This window comes from Sorex araneus, chromosome 4 (assembly GCF_027595985.1).
Source record: "Sorex araneus isolate mSorAra2 chromosome 4, mSorAra2.pri, whole genome shotgun sequence".
NCBI lineage: Eukaryota > Metazoa > Chordata > Mammalia > Eulipotyphla > Soricidae > Sorex > Sorex araneus.
The window spans coordinates 170,558,188-170,579,137 of record NC_073305.1 but is presented as its reverse complement, the minus strand read 5'-3'; the positions used below and the strand labels follow the sequence as shown (position 1 = coordinate 170,579,137).

Here is a 20,950-nt window from a genome sequence, read left to right as displayed (position 1 = left end):
AAACTAAAGTACTTTAGTCAAGTTTTATTTGCTAAGGAGGCTCTTAGGCCAAAAATTGAGGTCGAAAGCCATAATCACAAAGAGATGTACAAAATGAAGAAAGGGAAGACGGTTTACATCTGTCTGGCGTAAGCACAATCGATTTCAAGGAGATGCTTCGGGGGTGACCTATAGGGAGAAGTGTTTGCCAAGGGAACAAAGACATTCCACATGGAGGGAACAGCTTGTACAGCACGCTGGGGCCAGGGCTGGGCCTGGAGTCGGAGGGAGGAGGAAGCAGCTCCAGATGGGAGCGGAACGTGCTGGAACTGGCACCTACTATGCTCTCCAGGCGGGAAACGGAGGGTCCTTCCAGCTTGGAGACGACTTTCACCCCATACAATTTACAAGCGACCTAACTGGGGACAGAACCCGTGCCCCTTGGCTTAGGCGATCAGCCCTGGTTGGGAAGGGGCTGCCGTGCCTGCACGGTGTCCTCGAAAGACCGAAGAGTTTATCTTCACAGTTTCTCACAACCTGAGATTCTCATGTGCTCCCACCCCCAGACCCCCGCCCAGGACTCAGGGATCCCCCTAGTCTCGAAAACAGCATCCTCCACTGGGGAACCCACCAGCTCCGAACCCTCAAAGACTACAAATCCCAGCATGCAAAGCTCCGTGCTGGGCGGGGGAGGGGAAAGAGCCGGCTCTAAACAGACCGGCAGGCATCAAGGGGCGGGCTTGCTGTAGCGTCGCCTAGGCAACCCCAATGCCGGCATCGGCCACACTTCCGCTTCCGCCTCGGAGCCCTGGGGCCCGCGCGTCCTCAGCGCTCCGTCGCCCTGACGTCATTAGCTTGCGACGGCGTGGCTCCGAATCTTCGGCGCGGCGTCCTCTCCGCGTCGAGAGAGCCTCAAGTGCGCTTCCTGCTCGTCTGCCGGCCTCTGACCTGGGCGCCTAAGAGGGAAGCGGCGCGATGACGGACCGCTACACCATCCACAGCCAGCTGGAGCACCTGCAGTCCAAGTACATCGGCACGGGCCACGCCGACACCACCAAGTGGGAGTGGCTGGTGAACCAGCACCGCGACTCCTACTGCTCCTACATGGGCCACTTCGACCTGCTCAACTACTTTGCCATCGCGGAGAACGAGAGCAAAGCGCGGGTTCGCTTCAACCTCATGGAGAAGATGCTGCAGCCCTGCGGCCCGCCCGCCGACAAGCCCGAGGAGAACTGAGGCCCGCCCGGCCGGCGCCCCTCTTCCTGCGTTCCTCCGCGTTGGCGTCTTCTCCGAGGGCTTCCGCCCTCACCCCACCACCACCACCACCACCACCACCACCACCACCACCACCACCACCACCACCACCACCACCACCAGGGACCGATTCTCGATGACTTCTGCCTCTCAGACCTTCCGAGTTCAGCATTGCTAAACTGGGGGAGTCCCGCCCGCCCTGCCTTCCCCTGGACCCGTCGAAAACGCCGTGGGAACGCGGCAAGAGCCGTTGAGAACTGTAACCTTGGAGAACTGTAACCTTTAGGAAGATGCGCTGGTGTGAGACAGGACTGGGGGGCGTGTCCTGGGGGACTAGTTGATCGTTGTTGCTTTTTTTCCATAAAGTTTAAACGTTTCAAGGCAATGTGTCGGTGTCCACTGCTTGTATAAGGGCGAAGAGGGCCCAGAGACGGTTCTGGGAAGGGCAGCTGGGCCGGCCATGCTGGGGGCAGAAGCTCAGGGCAAGCCTTCGGGTCGGGGCAATTTCGCCCTCCCTCCTCCCACCCCGCCACACAACTATGACAATATTCTCCCACCTTTAACTTCCCCAGAGCTTTTATTCAGGCCCACCGTACCTTCAGAATTAAGGTTTGGGATTATGGTGTCTCACTTCTCTTTTTCCATTCAAAACATCTGTATCATCTGTGTAAATGGCACACTCTGCGAGTGGTGCTGCCTTGTCTTCAGCAGTAATGTAGGTTGGGTTTTATGTCGCAGACAATTTCCCCCATGACATAAGGCTTTGGGGGCTTTTGTTATACTGGGAGAGGTTAGAAGGAAGCCACAAACTCTACAGATAAGCCAGTGTTGGACCTTGCTGGGGGTGAAAATAACGATAGGGTTGTGATTTTATAATGTTTAGACTCAAGGTGGTGACCTTCGAAGGAAGACTTAAGGAAGAAAGGGATTGCTACTAACTTGGGTTTGATCCCCAAAGGAACCAAAATGGTTCCATAAGCTCCACCAAGAGTAGACTTCTTCCTCTACCTGTTGATCACAAATATCTCAAATCAGACACTGTAACTTGTAAAGCCTAATCTTCTGGATTTTGTATAGAAGTCAAATATTGCTTTTCTTTTTTCTTTATGTCCTTTGTATAGTTTTAGAGCAATGTTCATTTTGTATAGACACAGGAAGACATTTAATGCTATGCTTTTGTAACATGGGGGTTAATTGACCACAAATAATATTTACTCCTGGGCATCTGTCATATTTACTTGGCTTAAGCCTCAGTTGCCCTTTGATTGACCTATTTCCTAACACTCCAAAGGTAGGTCCTGCTGAGGATATTGAATGGACCCAGGGCAAGTATAAAGCTACCCTGGCTTTGAAAGGGATAGCCTAACACCGTAAGAATGATAAATTAAGAGTACAGTCATGGCATCTGCACTTGTATGTTCATTGCGGCACTGAGTTTACAATAGCCAGAATGTGGAAAAAACCTGAGTGCCTGAGAACAGATGACTGGTTAAAGAAACTTTGGTACATCTACACAATGGAATACTATGCAGCTGTTAGAAAGGATGAAGTCATGAAATTTGCATATAAGTGAATCAACATGGAGAGTATCATGTTTAGTGAAATGAGTCAGAGGTACAGAAATAGATTGCACTCATTTGTGGAATGTAAAGTATAAAGCAACAGAAAGGGAGACTTACACCCAAGAATAGTAGAGATGAGTACCAGGAGGATTGCTCCACAGCTTGGAAGCCGGCCTCATATGCTGGGGGAAAAGGTAGCTCAGATAGAGAAGGAACCACCAAGTAAAGGGTGCTTGGAGAGCCTGCTTGGGATGGGAGCTATGTGCTGAAAATAGACTATAGACCGAATGATGGCCACTCAATACCTCTATTACAAATCACAACACCCAAAAGGAGAGAGAGAGAGCAAAAGGGAATGTCCTGCCACAGAGGCAGGGTTGGGGGGGAGGTGGTTGGAGGTACTGGGATCATTGGTGTTGGAGAATAAGTACCGGTGGAGGGATGGGTACTTGATCATTGTATGACTGAAACGTAAGTATGAAAGTTTGTAAATCTGAAACTACCTCACGGTGATTCATTAAAATAATAATAATAATAATAATAATAATAAACTAAGCATAAGTGATTTTCCAAACAAAAAAGACTACAGTCATGGAACAAACTTGTGACCTAAAAAGAAGTAATTATCAATAAGGGCCCTGTTGGGTAAGGGTAAACTAACCTGGCCTGAGGACTATAGTCTGGGAAATAAAAGTGAGATAACCCCAGGAAAAGCCACTCTTTACTATGAGTCCAGAGAGAGCATTTAAACTTAATCTAGGGTACTAGATTACTGTGTTCATACAAAATGACTAGAAATATTACTAAGAAGTAAATTTAATGTGATTGTTTAAATGGATTACCAGCAAGAGAAAGGAGAAAGCAATATATGCTTAGATGGAATTTTGCCCTTGGGTGAATCTTCTGGTAGGAATCTAGATTTCTGGGTGCCCCTAGATGACATTTTTTCTTGGGTGGAGCTCCTAGTAGAACTTCCTGTTCACTGTTTATATTAATATACAACCACACCTATGTGTAGTTACCCCCAACCATTCACAATTTCTCTATAATTAACATTGAGAAATTTAAATAAATGGGCACTGATTACCAACCATGACTTACCAGCCTGTGGCCTCCACTGTCCATCAGCTGGGAGGGAGGGGGACAGACATATCATTGGCCCCAAATGCACCAAGGACCACAGGTCACTGTGGGAAGGTGACTCAGAACAACAACAAGGTACAACAGTCTTTTGGCTGAGAGTCTGATGTCTTCCAGGAGTGGGGGCAGACAGGCTCTCCCCAGCACTCCCGTACTTCTGGAAGCCACACCCACATTCTCCAATCGTCCTCCGATAACTTCACTGCCAAATTAAATATTCAGGAGTTTCTGGAGTGCACAGCCACATTCGTGTCCACATGACTTCTCCAAATTCTATAACTGACAGCCCAGTAGGAGCACACCAAATTAGATGGGAAAATAGCAGAGAAGCCAACTAAGCTCAATAAGCAAAAACATTAACATAGAGGCTCAACTAGCTACACTGCAGCTTAGCAAACACTCAGGCAGGACTTATGTCCCCATGGTCAGATATAACAATTTTCACAAGTTTTCTTTTACTGAAGTTTTTTTTTTTGATAATTTTATTAGCAATATAAAATAAGTTATTTTGGGCCTGCTACTGGGGCAGGTTTTGGGGATGATTGGGGAAATGGAGAGAATAACGGAGGGATAGTCACACTGGTGGAATTAATATTAGAATATTGAATGCCATTGACAAATGCATCATGAACAACTTTGCAAACCAGAGTGTTTAAAATAGAAAAATATATAATACTTAGAAAGATGGGATGGGGCCAAGTAATACCACCAGAGATCAACAGGCTGAAGCACATGCTTGCACCTGCAGGAGACCAGGGTTCAAGCCCAGCACCAAATGATCTCCAAAGTAGAGCCAGGAGTAGCCCTTGAGCACTGCCAGGTGTGATACAGAATTTGAAAAATAAAATATTGTTAAAAAATTCACTGTGTTGGTATATTTTCCACAATTCAAAGTTTTGCTTGATCGCTCAAAAGTAGCATGTTAGCGAATATTCAGTGGTGCCTGTGACTCTGTAAAGTGGGGGGCAAGAGAGATCACCTCCAGGAGAGTGCTTCCACTTGCCTGCTCAGCCCACCTCACCACCGGGCTTGGGTCAGAAGAGGTTATGTCTGCTACAAGCAACTACACAGCATGAGATGTAGGTTCTGCCAGCCCGGCGAGGCAGCTGACAAGCTGCACCTGAAGCCTGCCACCCAATTTCTTGGGAAGCCATGGCCTCGGTCTAGAGAGTGGAATTGACCTCTGTAGAACAGGGAAGTAAGTCCCAACCTCGGCACAAGTGTTCCAGGCCCATTGCCTTTTCTCAAAGAAAGTAGTCTCAGGAGCAGATTGTTTTTATCGAATACAATTTACTTAGACTAGAGAGGAGAGAAAGAGAGTTTTGTGGTCAAGAGAGAACATGAGAGCCAGAGCGATAGCACAGAGGGTAGAGTGTTTGCCTTGCACAAAGCTAACCTGGGTTTGATCTCTGACATCCCCAACACTGTCAGGAGCAATTTCTGAGAGCAAAGCCAGGAGTAGCCACTGAGCGTTGCCAAATGTGGCCCCAAAAGAAAAGAGAGACAGAGAGACAGAGACAGAGATAACATGGACTTCTCCAGAATGGAAAAACACAGAAAGGGAGAACACGGGCTTGAAAGAGAAAGTCAAAGTGGCTATCAGAAGGAAGTTATGTACAATTTCAATAAAAGGGTTTTCTTTTTTTCCTGGAATTCTCTGCATATGAAGACGGGAATCTGAGCATTATCACAGACAAAGCCTAGCACGGTGTTGATATTATTTTCATAATCTGATCATTTTAAGTTTCTTCTTCTCCTTTTATGAGGGGTCCACTCTTCTCTAGATGGGACTTTGGATTTAGGCACCTGGGTGGTGCCTCAGTTTCTCCATCTCCAAAGAGCTCAGGATTCACATTTCAAAGGGATGTGGTCTTTATGCTTTTGGACTACTTCAGGGTTGGACAGTCTTTTATTGCATTTTATTTATTTACCAAAAGTGCATTACTGGGGTCCCCCCTCCGCATCTACTTGAAACTTTAACATTGTTTGTTTTCGGAAGTGACAGGCCGACTTGGCTCATTTTCAAGAAAATGTCAGCCACATCCCAAGATTTGAATAACTGATTTGTTATTCTTTCAAGCAAAAATGAGTTTCCTGGAGAAAACCATTGTACTGGCTTTGTAAAGCTAAGGAGTCAAAACATAATTTGAAGTATAGTGACTGTAGATAATTTTTATGACTTAGTTTTCTTTTATTCATGGAATTTAGTTCATATTTCATATTCCATAGTGCTATATTAATATATTTCTCCATAGATAGCAGTTGTGTTTTACATATATGCACCTTCATATACATATATGTGTATAGTGTTTTTGTGTGTTAAGTATTCATATACATATATAGGATTGTTTATTGCTGTATCATTTTATTTTAAAAGATTCTCAATGTCCATCAACAGGCTAATTGAATACATATACATCTGTGCAATTTTTTTTGTGGGGGGGAGACTTTTTTTGTGTATTCTTCTGTGGGGAAAAATTTCCACTCAAAGATCTGAAAGTAGTTAAAATACTTTAATAATTCAGACAGTGCAATCCAAATAAATTTAATTGATCTGTTCTCTTTGAAATTCTGTGATAAAATAATATTGTTTTATACTGTATTTCATTCTATATTTGGGTATAAATAACCTTTTTAATCAAACACAGGAGGGCAGCAAATGATATTCTGGTAGAAATTACTTCGAAAAAAGTTCTAAACTTGTACATTTCTACTAACTTGGGAGAAAATCACCTGTTTGTATAGTTATTTACAGTGATCTAAGTAGAAAGACACTCTGTAAACCATATGCTTTTTCATTTGACAAACACATAGTGAATATTACGCGTCACAGGGATGAACAAGATGTGGACCCTGCCCTCAGAAGCATGCCAATTGGGGAAAATACAGCAGTACAGAAAAAAAAACATTTTTAGTAATACATGGTGAGTGCTTAAAGGCACTAGGAGTTTATAAGAGAAGATTATTGTGACTTCCAATGGGGAGGAAGAGAAGACTCCAATGAGAAAGAGACTTTTGAGCAGGTCTTGAGGGATAAGTGGAATTTATACTTGCTCGGACATAGCAGGGTATTATCAGCCTCTGGGATGTTACCTAAAAAAGAGTTGGAGAATGGAGCCCTTTCACCCTTATTTAAAAATCTTGTCATTACTTCCATTAACTACTCAGGGTGTACAAGACCCACCTCTCTCTACCTCCTGCTTTCTGCATAGAGTCGACAGTTTAAATCCAAATCCTAGAGCATCAGAGACGTATAGCTATTACGTGCCAGCTCTGCATTCGTAAAAAACCTACATGAATGATCTCATTCTTCACAACATCCTGGGTAGAGTATGGTGCTATGTTGCCCATAAGCAGAAAGATAAAGAAAACCTGTTGTTATTTCCTAAGTAGCAGCTACTTACACTAAGTTCTGTGTTGTATCCAGGTTCTTCTTAGGTAGATTAAGGTTTCCAACAGTTCTTCCCATAATTCTACCTCCATGAATTGTAGATTGTGTTTTCTTTCTGAAGGGCAGAGAGACACAGGAAAGGGAGAGTCTCAAATACAATTCAGAAATGCTCCCACTCTCACACCATGGAGATTCATGCTTCAGATTTGGTTTGGTTTTGATCTCTAAAGATACGCTGCTTGACTTGACATAGCCTAAACTTTTTTTCACTTGGAGTTCCTTTTCTCAAGAAATAGTTGCCAAGAGATTTTTGAGAAATATTTGGCAGGGTATGGGATGGGACAACTGCGGTTGGCAATGAGAGAATTTAAATAAAGAAATGATGGATTATAAAGATGGATATGATAGATCTGGAAAGGTGGGATTCATAAGCACCTCTTTAGATTCTATTTCCAACAACTGGAAATAAATACCTTTATGAGGGATAGAGGTCTTTGTTCTCTGCTCTGGGTTTTCTATTCCTAAAACTAGCATCTGAAGATAATAGAAAGAAAAGAGATGTCATTCTATTGCATAAGTCACTTACCTAAGTTTCTTTTTTTTTTCTTTTTGGGTCACACCTGGCAATATTCAGGGGTTACTCCTGACTTTGCACTTAGGAATTATCCCTGGCAGTGCTCAGGGGACCATACGGGATGCTGGGACTCAAACAGGAGTCTGCCAGATGCAAGGTAAACGCCGTATCTGCTGTGTTATTGCTCAGCCACTTTAGGTAAGGAATCTTACCTTACCTAACTTAGGAATCTTATCTGACTTAGGAATATGGATATTTTTTATCACTAATTTTAATAGTGTCTGAAGAATAGATGTCAACAAAGTAGAGGATTATTTTATAGCCAATAATAGGTCTGCTTCAAAGAGATGACAATTGACTCTCAAATTAATTAGCTTTTAACCTCACATATTATACTCTTTCCAGGATGCCAAAGTCTTTCATTTTCCTTACCTGCAACACACAATCACACATTTCAATACACAGTCACGTTTCTATCTCAGTCACTTAGCATGGAAATAGCAAAAACTGGGAAGGGCCAGGGAGGTGACAGAAGGAAATCAAGACATAGAAAATAGCACACCATTTATGCTCTGGGTGAAAATCAAATCTCTCCCAGAGCACAAATGGTCTGCTATAAATGGCCCTTTGAATCTCTATCTTGTTGATCTGTTTTATCTTCCTTTTCTCCACTTCCCTCATTTCCTGTCCACTGTTATTGTTATCTTGAGTTCTTATCTTGTCCCCCCTGCCTTCCCTCTTATCATTCTTCTTCCGGTTTTATTGAAATGTATACTTACTTCCACCCTGTCTCCTCACAGAAGCAGTGACTTTGCAAACAGAAATATAGCACTGAGGCACTGTAGTCCCATTGTTCATCGATTTGCTCAAGTGGGCACCAGTAATGTCTCCATCATGAGACTTGTTGTTACTGTTTTTGGCATATCAAATATGCCACAGGTACCTTGCCAAGCTCTGTCCTGTGGGTGGGAAACTCTTGGTAGTTTGCCGGGCTCTCCGAGAGGGATGAAGGAATCAAACCCCGTCAGCCTCATGCAAAACAAATGCCCTACCCACTGCTATTGCTCCAGTCCAATCAGGTCAAATGAAATAGGTAATTGTAGGGATTGTGATATAGCATCAAAGAGTTAAAGGCTGTTTATTCCTCACCTCCTCTAAGTGATCTCAACTAGCCCATCAGAATCCTAATCTCTGTTCTGTAACACTATCTGTCTCAGAATCGTGCCCTATCTTGACACCCTATTGTACCCTATAGTGACACTCTATCTCCTCACCAATTTTGATATGAAGATCAAGACATGTGTGTTTTGAAAACATTTCTAACTAAAAATACACATGTACAAAGAATAAAATAACATGGAATTTTCTCCTTTATTTTAAATTAATCAGTCTCTATTTTGTCAAATTATCTTCGTTCCTATTTTTATTTATTTTTATTAATTTATTTATCTTTTTGCTTTTTGGGTTACACCTGGCGATGAACAGGGGTTACTCCTGGCTCTGCACTCAGGAATTATTCCTGGCAGTCCTCAGGGGACCATATGGGATGCTGGGAATCGAACCAGGGTTGGCCGCATGCAAGGCAAAGGCCCTAACCGCTGTGCTATTGCTCCAGCCCCTCGTTCCTATTTTTAAATTAATTTTGCTGTGAATGGCCCTTCTGAAACTGAAAGGCTACCAATATTTCTTTTGGCCACTTGTAGTCTTACTTGTTGTCATTCCTCAAGTCTCTCTCATCTATGAATGTTCTTTCTTCAAGCCAAGTTTATCTACGTACATATCTTTGTTTTGTGTTTTAAAAAACTTATTCAATGAAACTGGCAGTTTCTCAAGAACAAGTCACGAATCATAAACCACAAAATCCCGTTGATAGTCAAATTTCTCGAGCAGTCTCAGTAACCTCTCCATTCGTCCTATCCCTGAGATTTTAGAAGCCTCTCTCTACTCGGCCTTCCCAACAATGCCACATTGGAGGCTCTTTCAGGGTCAGGGGAATGAGATCCAGCTTGTTACTGGCTTTGGCATATGAATACACCATGGGAAGCTTGCTAGGCTGTCCCATGTGGGCAGGAAACTCTCAGCAACTTGCTAGTTTCTCCCAGAGGGAGAAGTAGGTTATAAGATATTGCTTCTGGGAGCTTGCTTTTAAGTCTCTGGATGTTGGCCGTTGATGGGATTATACACATCTGGGTTCCTCTGCCGGTACCTTCATGTGTTAGGCTTGTCCGAATGTGTGGAGAGGGGCCTCGAGAATGGCTGTGGCTAGGTTCCGGTGGTCTTTGGCCACCGGGAGCTCTGCTCGGGGTGGGGAGGGAAACTGGAGCCCATCCCCTCCGAGGGGTCCCCGGGAAGACAGCCAGGCATTCGGCAAGAGACTCTCTCAAGAACAAGTAGTTACCATAAATGTTATAGTGGGAGCTGATCCTCAAGTTTTTGTCCTCAAGTGGTCGAGACTTAATTCAAGGGATTGGCACTCAAGTGGCCAAATTTAGAGAAGACTTTATTAAAGGGAAAGGAAGAAAGAGGACCGAAAAAGAAGGCAGGGAAGCTCCCAGAGTTTGGGAGTGTTCTCCTAAAGAAGGACACCAGGAAAGACCTTCTCCTTTTATACCGTCTTAATAAAAATGGGCAGGTGAGATGTCTTTATTATGTTAAAATTGGGGGCGGGGCGGGGCTGAGCAAAAGTACAGCAGGTAGGGCGTTTGCCTTGCACGTGGTCATCCTAGGTTCCATCCCCAGCACCCCACATGGTCCCCGAGCACCACCAGGAGTAATTCCTGAGTGCAGAGCCAGGAGTAACCCTTGTGCATTTCTGCGTGTGATTCCAAAACAGAAAAACAATTGTGGAGAAGATGCTAAGAAGATTAGCTTCTGGATCTAGGTCATCCAGGTTTTTAGGCATCGCCTAGGCCACCCTCAGGACATTCTTTCTTTAAGGCCATGTCCCTAATCTCACCCTGCCTGTTCCCGTTTGTCTCTACCTACTTTGATCTAGTAATTCCATTAGCAGGTATAGACCCAAAGGAATTAAAAAAAAAAAAAAAAAAAGAAAGATGTTTGTACAAACAGATGTTTGTAGACCATTTTCAATGTTTTCAAAATAACGAAAGAATGCAATCTATCCAAGTGTATAAACAAATTTAAAATATAGCATATGTGTGTATGTGTTTGTGTATAGAGAGAAAGTCATACAACCAACACAAATGCGCACGCACACACACATATCACACACACACACACACACACATGCACACACACAAGTGACTATCATTCAACCTCAGAGAGAAATGTGAAAAGTCTGTGAACAGAGATTCTGAAAGGAAGAAAGAGTCCAAGAGAAGCATCAGGCTGGAATGGGATTCACTGGAAAGAGTGTTCTCGAGTGAATCTTGCAAAGCCTCTAGAGGCTAGAGGGGCTGTGTTTCAGGATAGATTTATACCAAAATAAAGGAGGCCTGGGCGAGTAGGCTGGCTAGCACCGAGTCAGGTAGGTAGTCTTTTGTTGTGATTCCAGGGATTCCAGAGATGAGCAGCTCCTGCAGCAGTGGAGCAGGGAGCGCTTATGAACAGCATTTGCAGGCTTCAAAGTGTCCCTCTGTGCTGGGCTGACTCTACAGAATGAGGTTCTGATACAAACTACAACATAGAATTTTGGAGATGCTACTTAGGCAATGCACAAAAGTGAAATTAGTAATACACAGAAGGGACTAAGCATGTATGATTCCATTTATATGAAATACTGAGAATAGATAAGCTCATCACTGTATCACTGTCATCCTGTTGCTCATCAATTTGCTCGAGTGGACACCAGTAACGTCTCCCTTGTGAGACTCATTGTTACTGTTTTTGGCACATCGAATATGCCATGGGTAGCTTGCCAGGCTCTACCTTGTGGGCAGGATACTCTTGGTAGCTTGCCAGGCTCTCCAAGAGGGACAGAGAAATCGAACCCAGGTCAGCCACGTGCAAGGCAAACGCCCTACCCGCTGTGCTATCTCTCCAGCCCTAGATAAACTCATATAGACTAAAAATTGATTAGTATTTTCTAGGGGTTGTGAGGAGGCATATAGAAAGTTAATACTTAATAGTTAAAATTTTTTGTTTAGGATAATGAAACATTTTGGAAAAAATAGTGGTATTGTCTGCAACATGTGAATGTAATTAAGGCCATGAAATACATACCAAAAACTGTTAAAATTGGCAGCCAGGCAGGGCACTTGTTTTTCATGCCAGCACCCCATACGGTCCCCTGAGTCTCCCAGAAGTGATCCCTAAACATAGAGCCAGGAGCAAGCCCTGAGTACTACTAGATGTTCCTGCACCCCCAACCCCCCAAAACACCCCTTAAAATTGTGAATCTTATGATATATATTTTGGATTTGGGAGGCATGCCCAGCAGTGGTCAGAACTTACTCCTAGATATGCTCTCAGGCATCACACCTGGCAGGGCTCAGTGGACCATAGTGAAGACTCAGGATTGAACCTGGGTTGGCTGCATGCAAGGCAAGCACCCTACCTGCTGTACTGTCACTCTGCCTCCTTACCACACTAAGCGATGTGAAAAATATCAAATATCCAATTAACTTTACAATTTCACACAAAATTAAAGCAAAGTAAGTAAATATGAATCATATTTTTGGGGCCAGAAAGTTAGTATAGTGGTAAGGAACTTGTCTTGCATGCAGCTGACCTGGGTTTGATCCCAAGCACCGTATTAGTCAAATAGTATAACAGTCATTGAGTTGTATACTTTAAATGAGTATGTTGTATGCATGTTATGTAATTTATAAGTATACTGTAAATACGTACTGTATTGTACATATAATTCTATCGCAGTGGTTAGGGCATTTGCCTTGCACGCGGCCAACCTGGGTTTGATTCCTCCGTCCCTCTCGGAGCCTGGCAAACTACGGGGCTACAATTTTTGACAGAGAGTATCCCACCTGCCTGGCAGAGCCTGGAAAGCTATCCGTGGTGTATTTGATATGCCCAAAACAGTAATAACAAGTCTCACAATGGAAACATTACTGGTGCCCACTCGAGCAAATTGATGAACTGGATGACAGTGCTACAGTGCTAATTCTATGTATTTTTTTGACATCTATCATGAGTATAGGTGTAAAATTTTTTGTTAATGCTAGATAGTGGGAATTTACTATGTTTATATGTCCACCCCTAATTAGTGGCACTTACTCCCAGCGATTATTTCAAATAGTACTACAGTGAATATCCTCATTCATGTCTTATCAAGTATGATTAGGCGAATAGACTTCAGCTTTATTTAGCTTCTATGCATTTTTAATTAATTAATTAGTTTCTTAACTTTAAACCATTTTTATTACAATTTGTGCCTTTAAAAAATGTTTGTCTTGGTTTTGGGGATCACGCTTGGTGATGTTCAGGGATTACTCCTGGCTCTGCACTAAGGAATTACACCTGGTGGTGCTTGGGTGACCATATGAGATGCTAGGGATTGAACCCTGGTTTACTGTGTGCAAGACAAATACCCTACAGCTGTCCTATCACTCTGACCTGTGTATCTTTTCTTTTATTGACTCACTGTGAGAACAATTACAAAGCTTTCAGGTTTATGTCTCAGTTATACAATGATTAAACACCCATCCTTTCACCAGTGCACATGTTCCACCGCCAAGAACCCCACTATACCCCCTCCCAATCCCCACCCTGCCTGTATGGCAGATGATTTTCACTTTACTCTTTCTTTACTTTGATTACATTCAATTTTTGACAGAAAACCCACTATTATTATTTGGAATTTCTTCCCAACAATCATACCTGCTGAAAAGGCATCATTAGATAATTTATTTTCTATTGCTGATAAGGAAGAGTATACGATGTCACATGGCCACAATAGCGGCCACGCGGTTTTGGAATTCTGGTATTTTAGTAATTAAGTCCAGAGGTATTTCTGCCAGTAGCCACTGCATTCTGAGATTGGTTTGTGTGCCTCTGGGATCATGGCCGTTCAGGAGCTGAGGAGTCGTTCGTGGGCAGCCGTTTGGGGTTTCATTTGGGCAGGGAGCAGGGTCAGTTCCCCACACACACACACACACACCCCACATCGTGAGATTTCTTGCACGCCCCATCACTGCAAACTCCTACCACTCTGTCCAGTTGGCTCCGAAAGGTGGTGGTTGCCATGCTGCCACAAAGGGGAAAAGGCCGAGGGACAAAAACCCTTTCCCTCCCAGGCAGCACGGGGCCATAGCTTAGTTCACAGTTCAGGAGCATTTCTGCCAGCAGCTGCTGAATTCTGAGATTGGTTTGTGTGCCTCTGGGATCATGGAACATTCAGGAGCGGAGGAGCTGTTTGTGGTGGCTGGTAGGGGTCTCGTCTGGGCGGGGATCAGGGCCGGTTTTGCCCCTGCCATCTTGAGATTTTCCACATGCCCCATCACTCTGGGATCATCACTCTGGGATCAGGGGCGGAGGAGCCATTCCTGAGCATTGTTATTTTGTATATCAGGAAAGGTTTGGAGAAATAATCTGGTCCACACATACCAGAGCCATGTTTGTAGAAGCTCATGGTCTCCGGAATTCCATCCAGAGAAGGCAGGGAAACTGTACCTGCTCTAACTGGGGCACCCCGCTGTTATTGGTTTGGTCTGGGGTCCGGAGCATTCTCTGGTGTTGTGTGCCCACTGGCCAGGATTCTTCACTGCTGAGAGCCATATCTTTATTTTTTTTAATGCACACTTTACCGTGTTGGTAGATGACCAACACGGTCATCAGTTGGTAGATGACTAAGCAATGTGAAAAATATCAAATACCCAAATAACTTTACAATTTCACACAAAATAAAAGCAAAATAAGTAAATGTAAAACATATTTTGGGGGTCAGAAAGTTAGTATGGTGGCAAGGAGCTTGTCTTGTATGCAGCTAACCTGGGTTTGATCCCAAGCACCCTATATGGTCTCCCTAGCCCACCAGGAATGATCCCTGAGTGGTAAGCCCTAACCTCTGCTGTCATGGCACCACCCGAAAGAAACCCCCTTCAAAAAAACACCCACATTGTTCTTGAATAAACAACTTCACAATATCCATTGTTATGGGGACACATGGGAATTCTCTCTTTAAATTTCTTTGGGAAAAGGATATTTAGCTAAAAACAAAACAACTCACTTGTACAGTGGAAAATATCAACAAGTGTAAAATGAAAACTGAGAAAAGTTCATCTCAGAAGAACACACTTTGGGGATGACTGTAAGGTGGTAGCAAGTACTAAATATGCACTTCGTTTTCCAGTTAATTTAAATAAACCTATAATTATTAGAGTGTGAATTGTGAAAGGTCAATATATTTACCCTTATAAGGTTGAAGGCTGATCTGGCATTCACTTTTCTTCTCTCTCTGCTATTCTCTCTGGCTTTAATTCTATCTCCCTTCTCATTTATCTCCCCTTGATTCCTGATGTTCTTTGATAAGAAACTTAACAGATAATTAGTATAGTGAAACCAATACATCTTTAACCTTTCTCTAAGCCCTAGATCTTCTTTACGATTTACATATTAAGACATGTAGTGCTAATTAAACTTCACACACTTGAAGTTGGTGTCAGAGGGATACAAAAAGTTTTAAGGAAATAAGTAGGATATTTGATTGAAGCACACATTGATTTTGACCAAATAAATACTGATAATAGAAACCTGAGTGCTAAATAGTATTTATACACTTTTATATGTTATATAATACCCGGAGCTTGTAGAGATGATTTGTGCATGTGCATATGAGGGGCACTTGAATATCTTTAATTTCCTCATTGTATTTGATCTGATTATTCACGCTTCAGTGTCAAATCATTGGAAGAACATTTAAAGGTGATATATTTATTTAATGAAACTTTTGTTTTAAAATGTGGGTATTTTAAAATACCCTAATCTGTGGGTAATCTCTATTAAACAATCCCTATTAGAGTCAGTCATGTCATTCACTCACTACAAGTTCTATTATGAGTTACAGACTACACGCCTGGCCAGGCTAGGGCTCTTGGAAACATTCCTAATGAGAAGTAGGTGGAGGTGTCTGGGTGCGTTTCTGGTGAGCTCACAAAGGGCATGTCTTTCCGGTGTCATTGCTGTGCAAGGGAAAGGTCAATGTGCCATTTTAGGATTACTCCAAATGGAATCCAAGTTGGGCGCTGATGGTGCTAGTTTTTGTATTTCCGGAATAATTACTTTAAAGGTATGCATTTCTAAAAGTACATAATTATGTATATAAAGATGTGTGTGCATATATCCCCATAACGGCATCTTCTTGCTCAGCAGCACCTGTAAGGATGCATTAGATCTGTTCTTTGTCAGAACAGGTTGGTCTCCTGCTTTCTTTGAAGTTCTGTTTCTAGCAGCTGTGTGATCGTTCCTCTTTGAGTGGAGAGTTTCTTATATTAAAACTTGCATTTTCGGGGCTGGAGCAATAGCACAGCGAGTAGGACATTTACTTTGCACGCGGCTGACCCAGGTTTGATTTCCAGCATCTCATATGGTCCCCTGAGCACCGCCAGGAGTTATTCCTGAGTGCAGAGCCAGGAATAACCACTATGTATTGCCAGGCCTGACCCAAAAAAGCAAAAAGCAAAAAAACAAACAAACAACAATAACAAAAAACTACTGTATGACTCAGGAATACTACTTCTTGGCATGTTTCCCTGAAACATAAGAATATCAATTCAAAAGGATACATGTGCATTTATGTTCATTGTAGCAATTAGTACAATAGCCAAGATATGAAAACAACCCAAATGCCCAACTAGGGATGAAGGGATCAAAAGTTGTGGTTTATATAAAGGATGGAATACTATGCAGCTCTGAGAAAAAAATATCATGTAATTTGCTATGATGTGTATGAAACTAGAAGATACCATATTGAGTGAAATCAGGGAAGTGGTAGTACACTGGTGATGGGTGTGGGGTTGGAATTATGTACATGGGGAGTATTTTTAATAGTATTGTAAATCTCAGAAACTTAGTCAATTTTTAAAAAGTTTAAAAATATCAGTATTCTAGAAGGAATAGAACAGATGGCATGAAAATATCGGAGGCAGAAAGATAACCGTTAAGTCCTGAGAGTAGCTTTATCAGCACAAGACTATAAGTTCGAGCTCTGGCATTGCCCCACAAGTTCCCCCATAACACAGCATTGTGGGACCTCCAGAACACGGCAGCCAAGTGAGTTCAAAGCAACACAACCAAAGAATACATCAACCAGCAGAAGGGAAGCGTGGACATTAATATAAAAATATCTATCTTCCCTAAGAGATGTCCAGGCCAGGATGAGTTTTTCAGGAAAAAGTAAAGTATATTTTTTACAGGGTGGAGATAACCTTCCCAGTAGTGCGTGGAGCCCTGGGCCTCTCCCAGTGGTATGGGCTGAGGGCTCAGTGCTAGGGTCCAGCACACAATTTCCTTAAAGCCCACAGTGACATCCATGCTGGAGGTCATCAGGGACACAGCCAGTGATTCTTGGGGGTCATGCAGTGCCAGGGATCATATTCTGGGCCTTTTGCACATAAGACATGTTCTCCAGTGCTTTAAAGTTTCCTCTCTAGCCCCAAAGTAGAAGATTTTCTGGAAAGACTTGTTTTAGAGACCAAAGTATGGAGGAGTCCTTGATGCCAAAGCAAGGAGTCTGAATTCTACACTTAGGTTTTGGGGTAATGGAAATTTTTTTTTCTTTTTTTGCAAAAAACATATTTAAAGCTAAGTATTTAGAAGTTTAACCTGTGCTGAAAAGACTAGATAGGGAAGAAAGGACAAAGAAGGTGGAGAGGGCAAGGTATAGGAAAGAAAAGAAAGTCTGTCATCTCTTCAGAGATGTGAAAACAGAGTACATAATCCAATAATTTAAATAAAAATAATTGGAGAAAACAGTAGCAAATGTTCATTTCAACAAAAAGTTTATATTATAGAATAAATTTGTCCATCCAAATATAAATAAAAGAATTCTTAACCCGGAGTAAGAATTTTACAATATCACTTTATTTGGAAAGATGCTCTTTCTAGGGATAATCAAGTTAAAATGAGGTCATTAAGATGGGCTCTACTTCAATATGATTTCTAGCCTTATCCAAAGGGCAGAGTTTGCCAGAGAAATAGTACAGAGGTTAAGGTGCCTGCCTTGCCTGAGACAGACTCCCTGTTAATTTGAGGATTAATTATCCTCTATTAATCCCCAGTACCACAGATGGTCTCAAAGCACTGCCAGGAGTGATCCTTGAGCTCAGAACTGGGAGGAAGCTCCAAATCCAAAACAAATAAATTAATTTAAAAAAATTTTGAAGGTGAATGTTTGACATACAAACCTGCATAGCAAGAACATCCTGTGAACACGAAGGCAGAAATTAAAGTGAAGAAATCAAGGTGAAGGTATGGAATGAAAACTGCCTGAAAGCCACAGGGAGCTGAGGGAGAAAAAAGGGGAAAGAAAGAGAGAGAAAAACTTATAGAGAGAAAGAAGGTAATAGGACAGAGATAAGAGGGAGAAAGGAGAGGAAGTCAGAGAGAGGGAAGGGGGTGGAAGGGAAGAGATGGAGAGGGAGACATTGTCTCTCGGTCCTCAGAAGGAAACAACCTTTCAGCACCTATTCCTCTGTGTAGCCTGCAGAACAGGGAGACAATGTTTTGTGTGTGTGTGTGTGTGTGTGTGAGCTACCTAGTTTGGGGTCTTTGTTACACCAGCCCCAGAAATGAACACAAATAATCTGAACGGCAGTACTCTAGGAGGCCTAGCTAAGAGAATAGACTGTTTTTGCAACAAAACCAAGCTTGACTGACCAGCTCACCACTGATGCAATGTGCTTCAAGAATACAAAAGCTTCCTTTCCCCAAGTCTTTGAAGACCCCAAGTGAGGTGTGGCATGTCTGACCAGCAACATCTTCCCCTCTATTCCTTCAGAACATATCTCCGAACAGACCTGGCCCCTTGCCTTACGTGCACTTCTTTTTGACCTGTTAGAATTGCAGTGAATTAACTTTGGTCCTCTGCAAAGAGACAGGAAGGGAAATTGCCACCTCAATGGCAGGACAGTGTGTGTGTTGGGGTGGGGGGGATTTCCACTGCTTAACAGCTTTCTCAGATTCATCTCACACTGCTGTGTTTGGATGGGGATTCTCTGGAACTCCTCTGAAATGAGAAAATGCCCCTGTCACAAGGGAAGTGGCCACTGGACTGGACAGAACTAATGAGTGACTTTTGCCTCCTTCGAGCCTAAGCACTTTAATAACCAGCTTTGCACAGCATGGAGGATCTAAGGTTGAGAATCAGGTCCCTGAGACCAGGGCCTAAGCTGCCTAGATTCAAATCCTGGCTCTGTTGCTTACTATCTTCGAGAAAAAAAAAACTTGGAAAAGAAACCTAATCAGTCTGTGCCTCTCGTTCATTAAAAGGAAATAATTCTAGAGTATATTTTACAGCCTTGTTATGATGTAGGTACCCAATAAATGCAGATAATTATAATAATTTTGTCATATTCTTTATGAAATTTCCATAACATTAAAATCATCAAGTCTAAAGAAAATATGGAAATGATACCTTAATTTTAAAATTATATATATGTTCATAAAGGATCTATGATAAACATATATTACTCAGAATAGACTTTATTTAGGTTTTGCTTTTTAATCTATAAAATAAGGGATTATACACACATACTACTAAGAATGCACTTAAGTTAAATAAATCTCTCTGTTTATCTGAAAATAATTGTTTCTATATATTCCAAAACTTCAAAACCCAATCAAAAAAAGTTCATTGATGCATAAGAGTACCTTATTTATTTTCCTGTTTGTTTTTTTTAAGTCTAGGCAATTTATTTATTTTATTTTGGGAGCCATATCCAGGAATACTCAGAGCTTACCCCTGGCTCTGTGCTCAGAAATCATTCCTGGAAGGATCATATGGGATGTCAAGGATTGAATCTACATGCAGAACAAGTACATTACCCACTGTATTATCTTTCCAGTCCCTCCATATTTCTCTTAAAATTGGTAAATGTTTAAGAAGTGAATATTTTAGAAAAGAAACACATCAAATCTAGCCTAAGATTCCTAAAATCAGACTGCATCTGATTTAAAATCAGACTTTATAGGGCAAGTTATGTCATCAGTCCACTCTTAGAGATCCCATCATTGAATCCACATAAGGACATTATGCATACTCTTATGGACCATGACTAACTTATCTCAGCTGGCACCTATGGGAAGATCAATCATCAAAAGAGAAATCCAGGAATAAAAAAGGCATTCCTCAGAGATATGTTACCTGTGTAACCAATGTTTAGGAGAAAAAGTTCAAGATGTTAAAAGTAAACCAAAATGTATACGTTTATTAAAAAGTACATGAATCGGTCCAGAAAGATAGTACAGAGGGTAAGGTACTTTCCTTGTATGCAGCCAACCTGGGTTCCATCCCCGGTACTCTATATGGACCCTCCAGCCCTGCTAGGAGTGATCCCTGAGTGCAAAGCTAGGAGTAAGACCTAGTGAAGCACAGCCAGGTGTGATCCTAAATAAATGAACAAAAGAAAACAAGGAGTAATTGAACTCTCCCACAAAAATAGGCAGAGAAATGCTGGCCACAGATATTGGAACATAAATTATGGATACAAATCTATGGTCTGGAAAAGAAACACTTACAAAGGCTGTAGGAGATATCACAACCAAATGCAAGGGGTAGACTTTGTGGGTCTTGATCAAAACAATACCAAAAATAATTGGTTTCTTCTAAGAGTTTTGTGCATTCAAGCCTTGCATTTAAATCTTTTATCTAGTTTGAGTTTATTCCTATTAGTAGTTTAGGTTAGAATCAAGTTTCATTCTTTTGCGTTTAACTGTCTAGTTTTCCCAGAACTATTTAGAGAGAACTTTGCTTCACCGTTGTGTCCATGGCACCTTGTCAAAAATTAGTCGACATATTGTGTGAGTTCTTTTTGACATACTTCTGTGCTTTTTTTCCTGTTCCACTGGTCACTTTGTGATATTTCTGTGAAAGTACAGTGCTAATTTGATTACTTAAGTTTGTAATATTACCTTTGT

The 20,950-nt window shown here is 42.1% G+C and overlaps 1 protein-coding gene across 1 annotated transcript; it reads left to right on the top strand.

Moving 5' to 3' along the window:
• Positions 1 to 821: 821 nt before the first annotated feature.
• On the top strand, positions 822 to 1,618 carry SF3B5 (splicing factor 3b subunit 5). The gene is made up of 2 exons (XM_004608991.2): positions 822 to 1,322; positions 1,356 to 1,618. Exon 1 carries the CDS (start codon positions 955 to 957, stop codon positions 1,213 to 1,215), a length of 261 nt encoding a protein of 86 aa, XP_004609048.1. The 5' UTR covers positions 822 to 954; the 3' UTR covers positions 1,216 to 1,322; positions 1,356 to 1,618.
• The last annotated feature ends 19,332 nt before the right edge of the window (positions 1,619 to 20,950 follow it).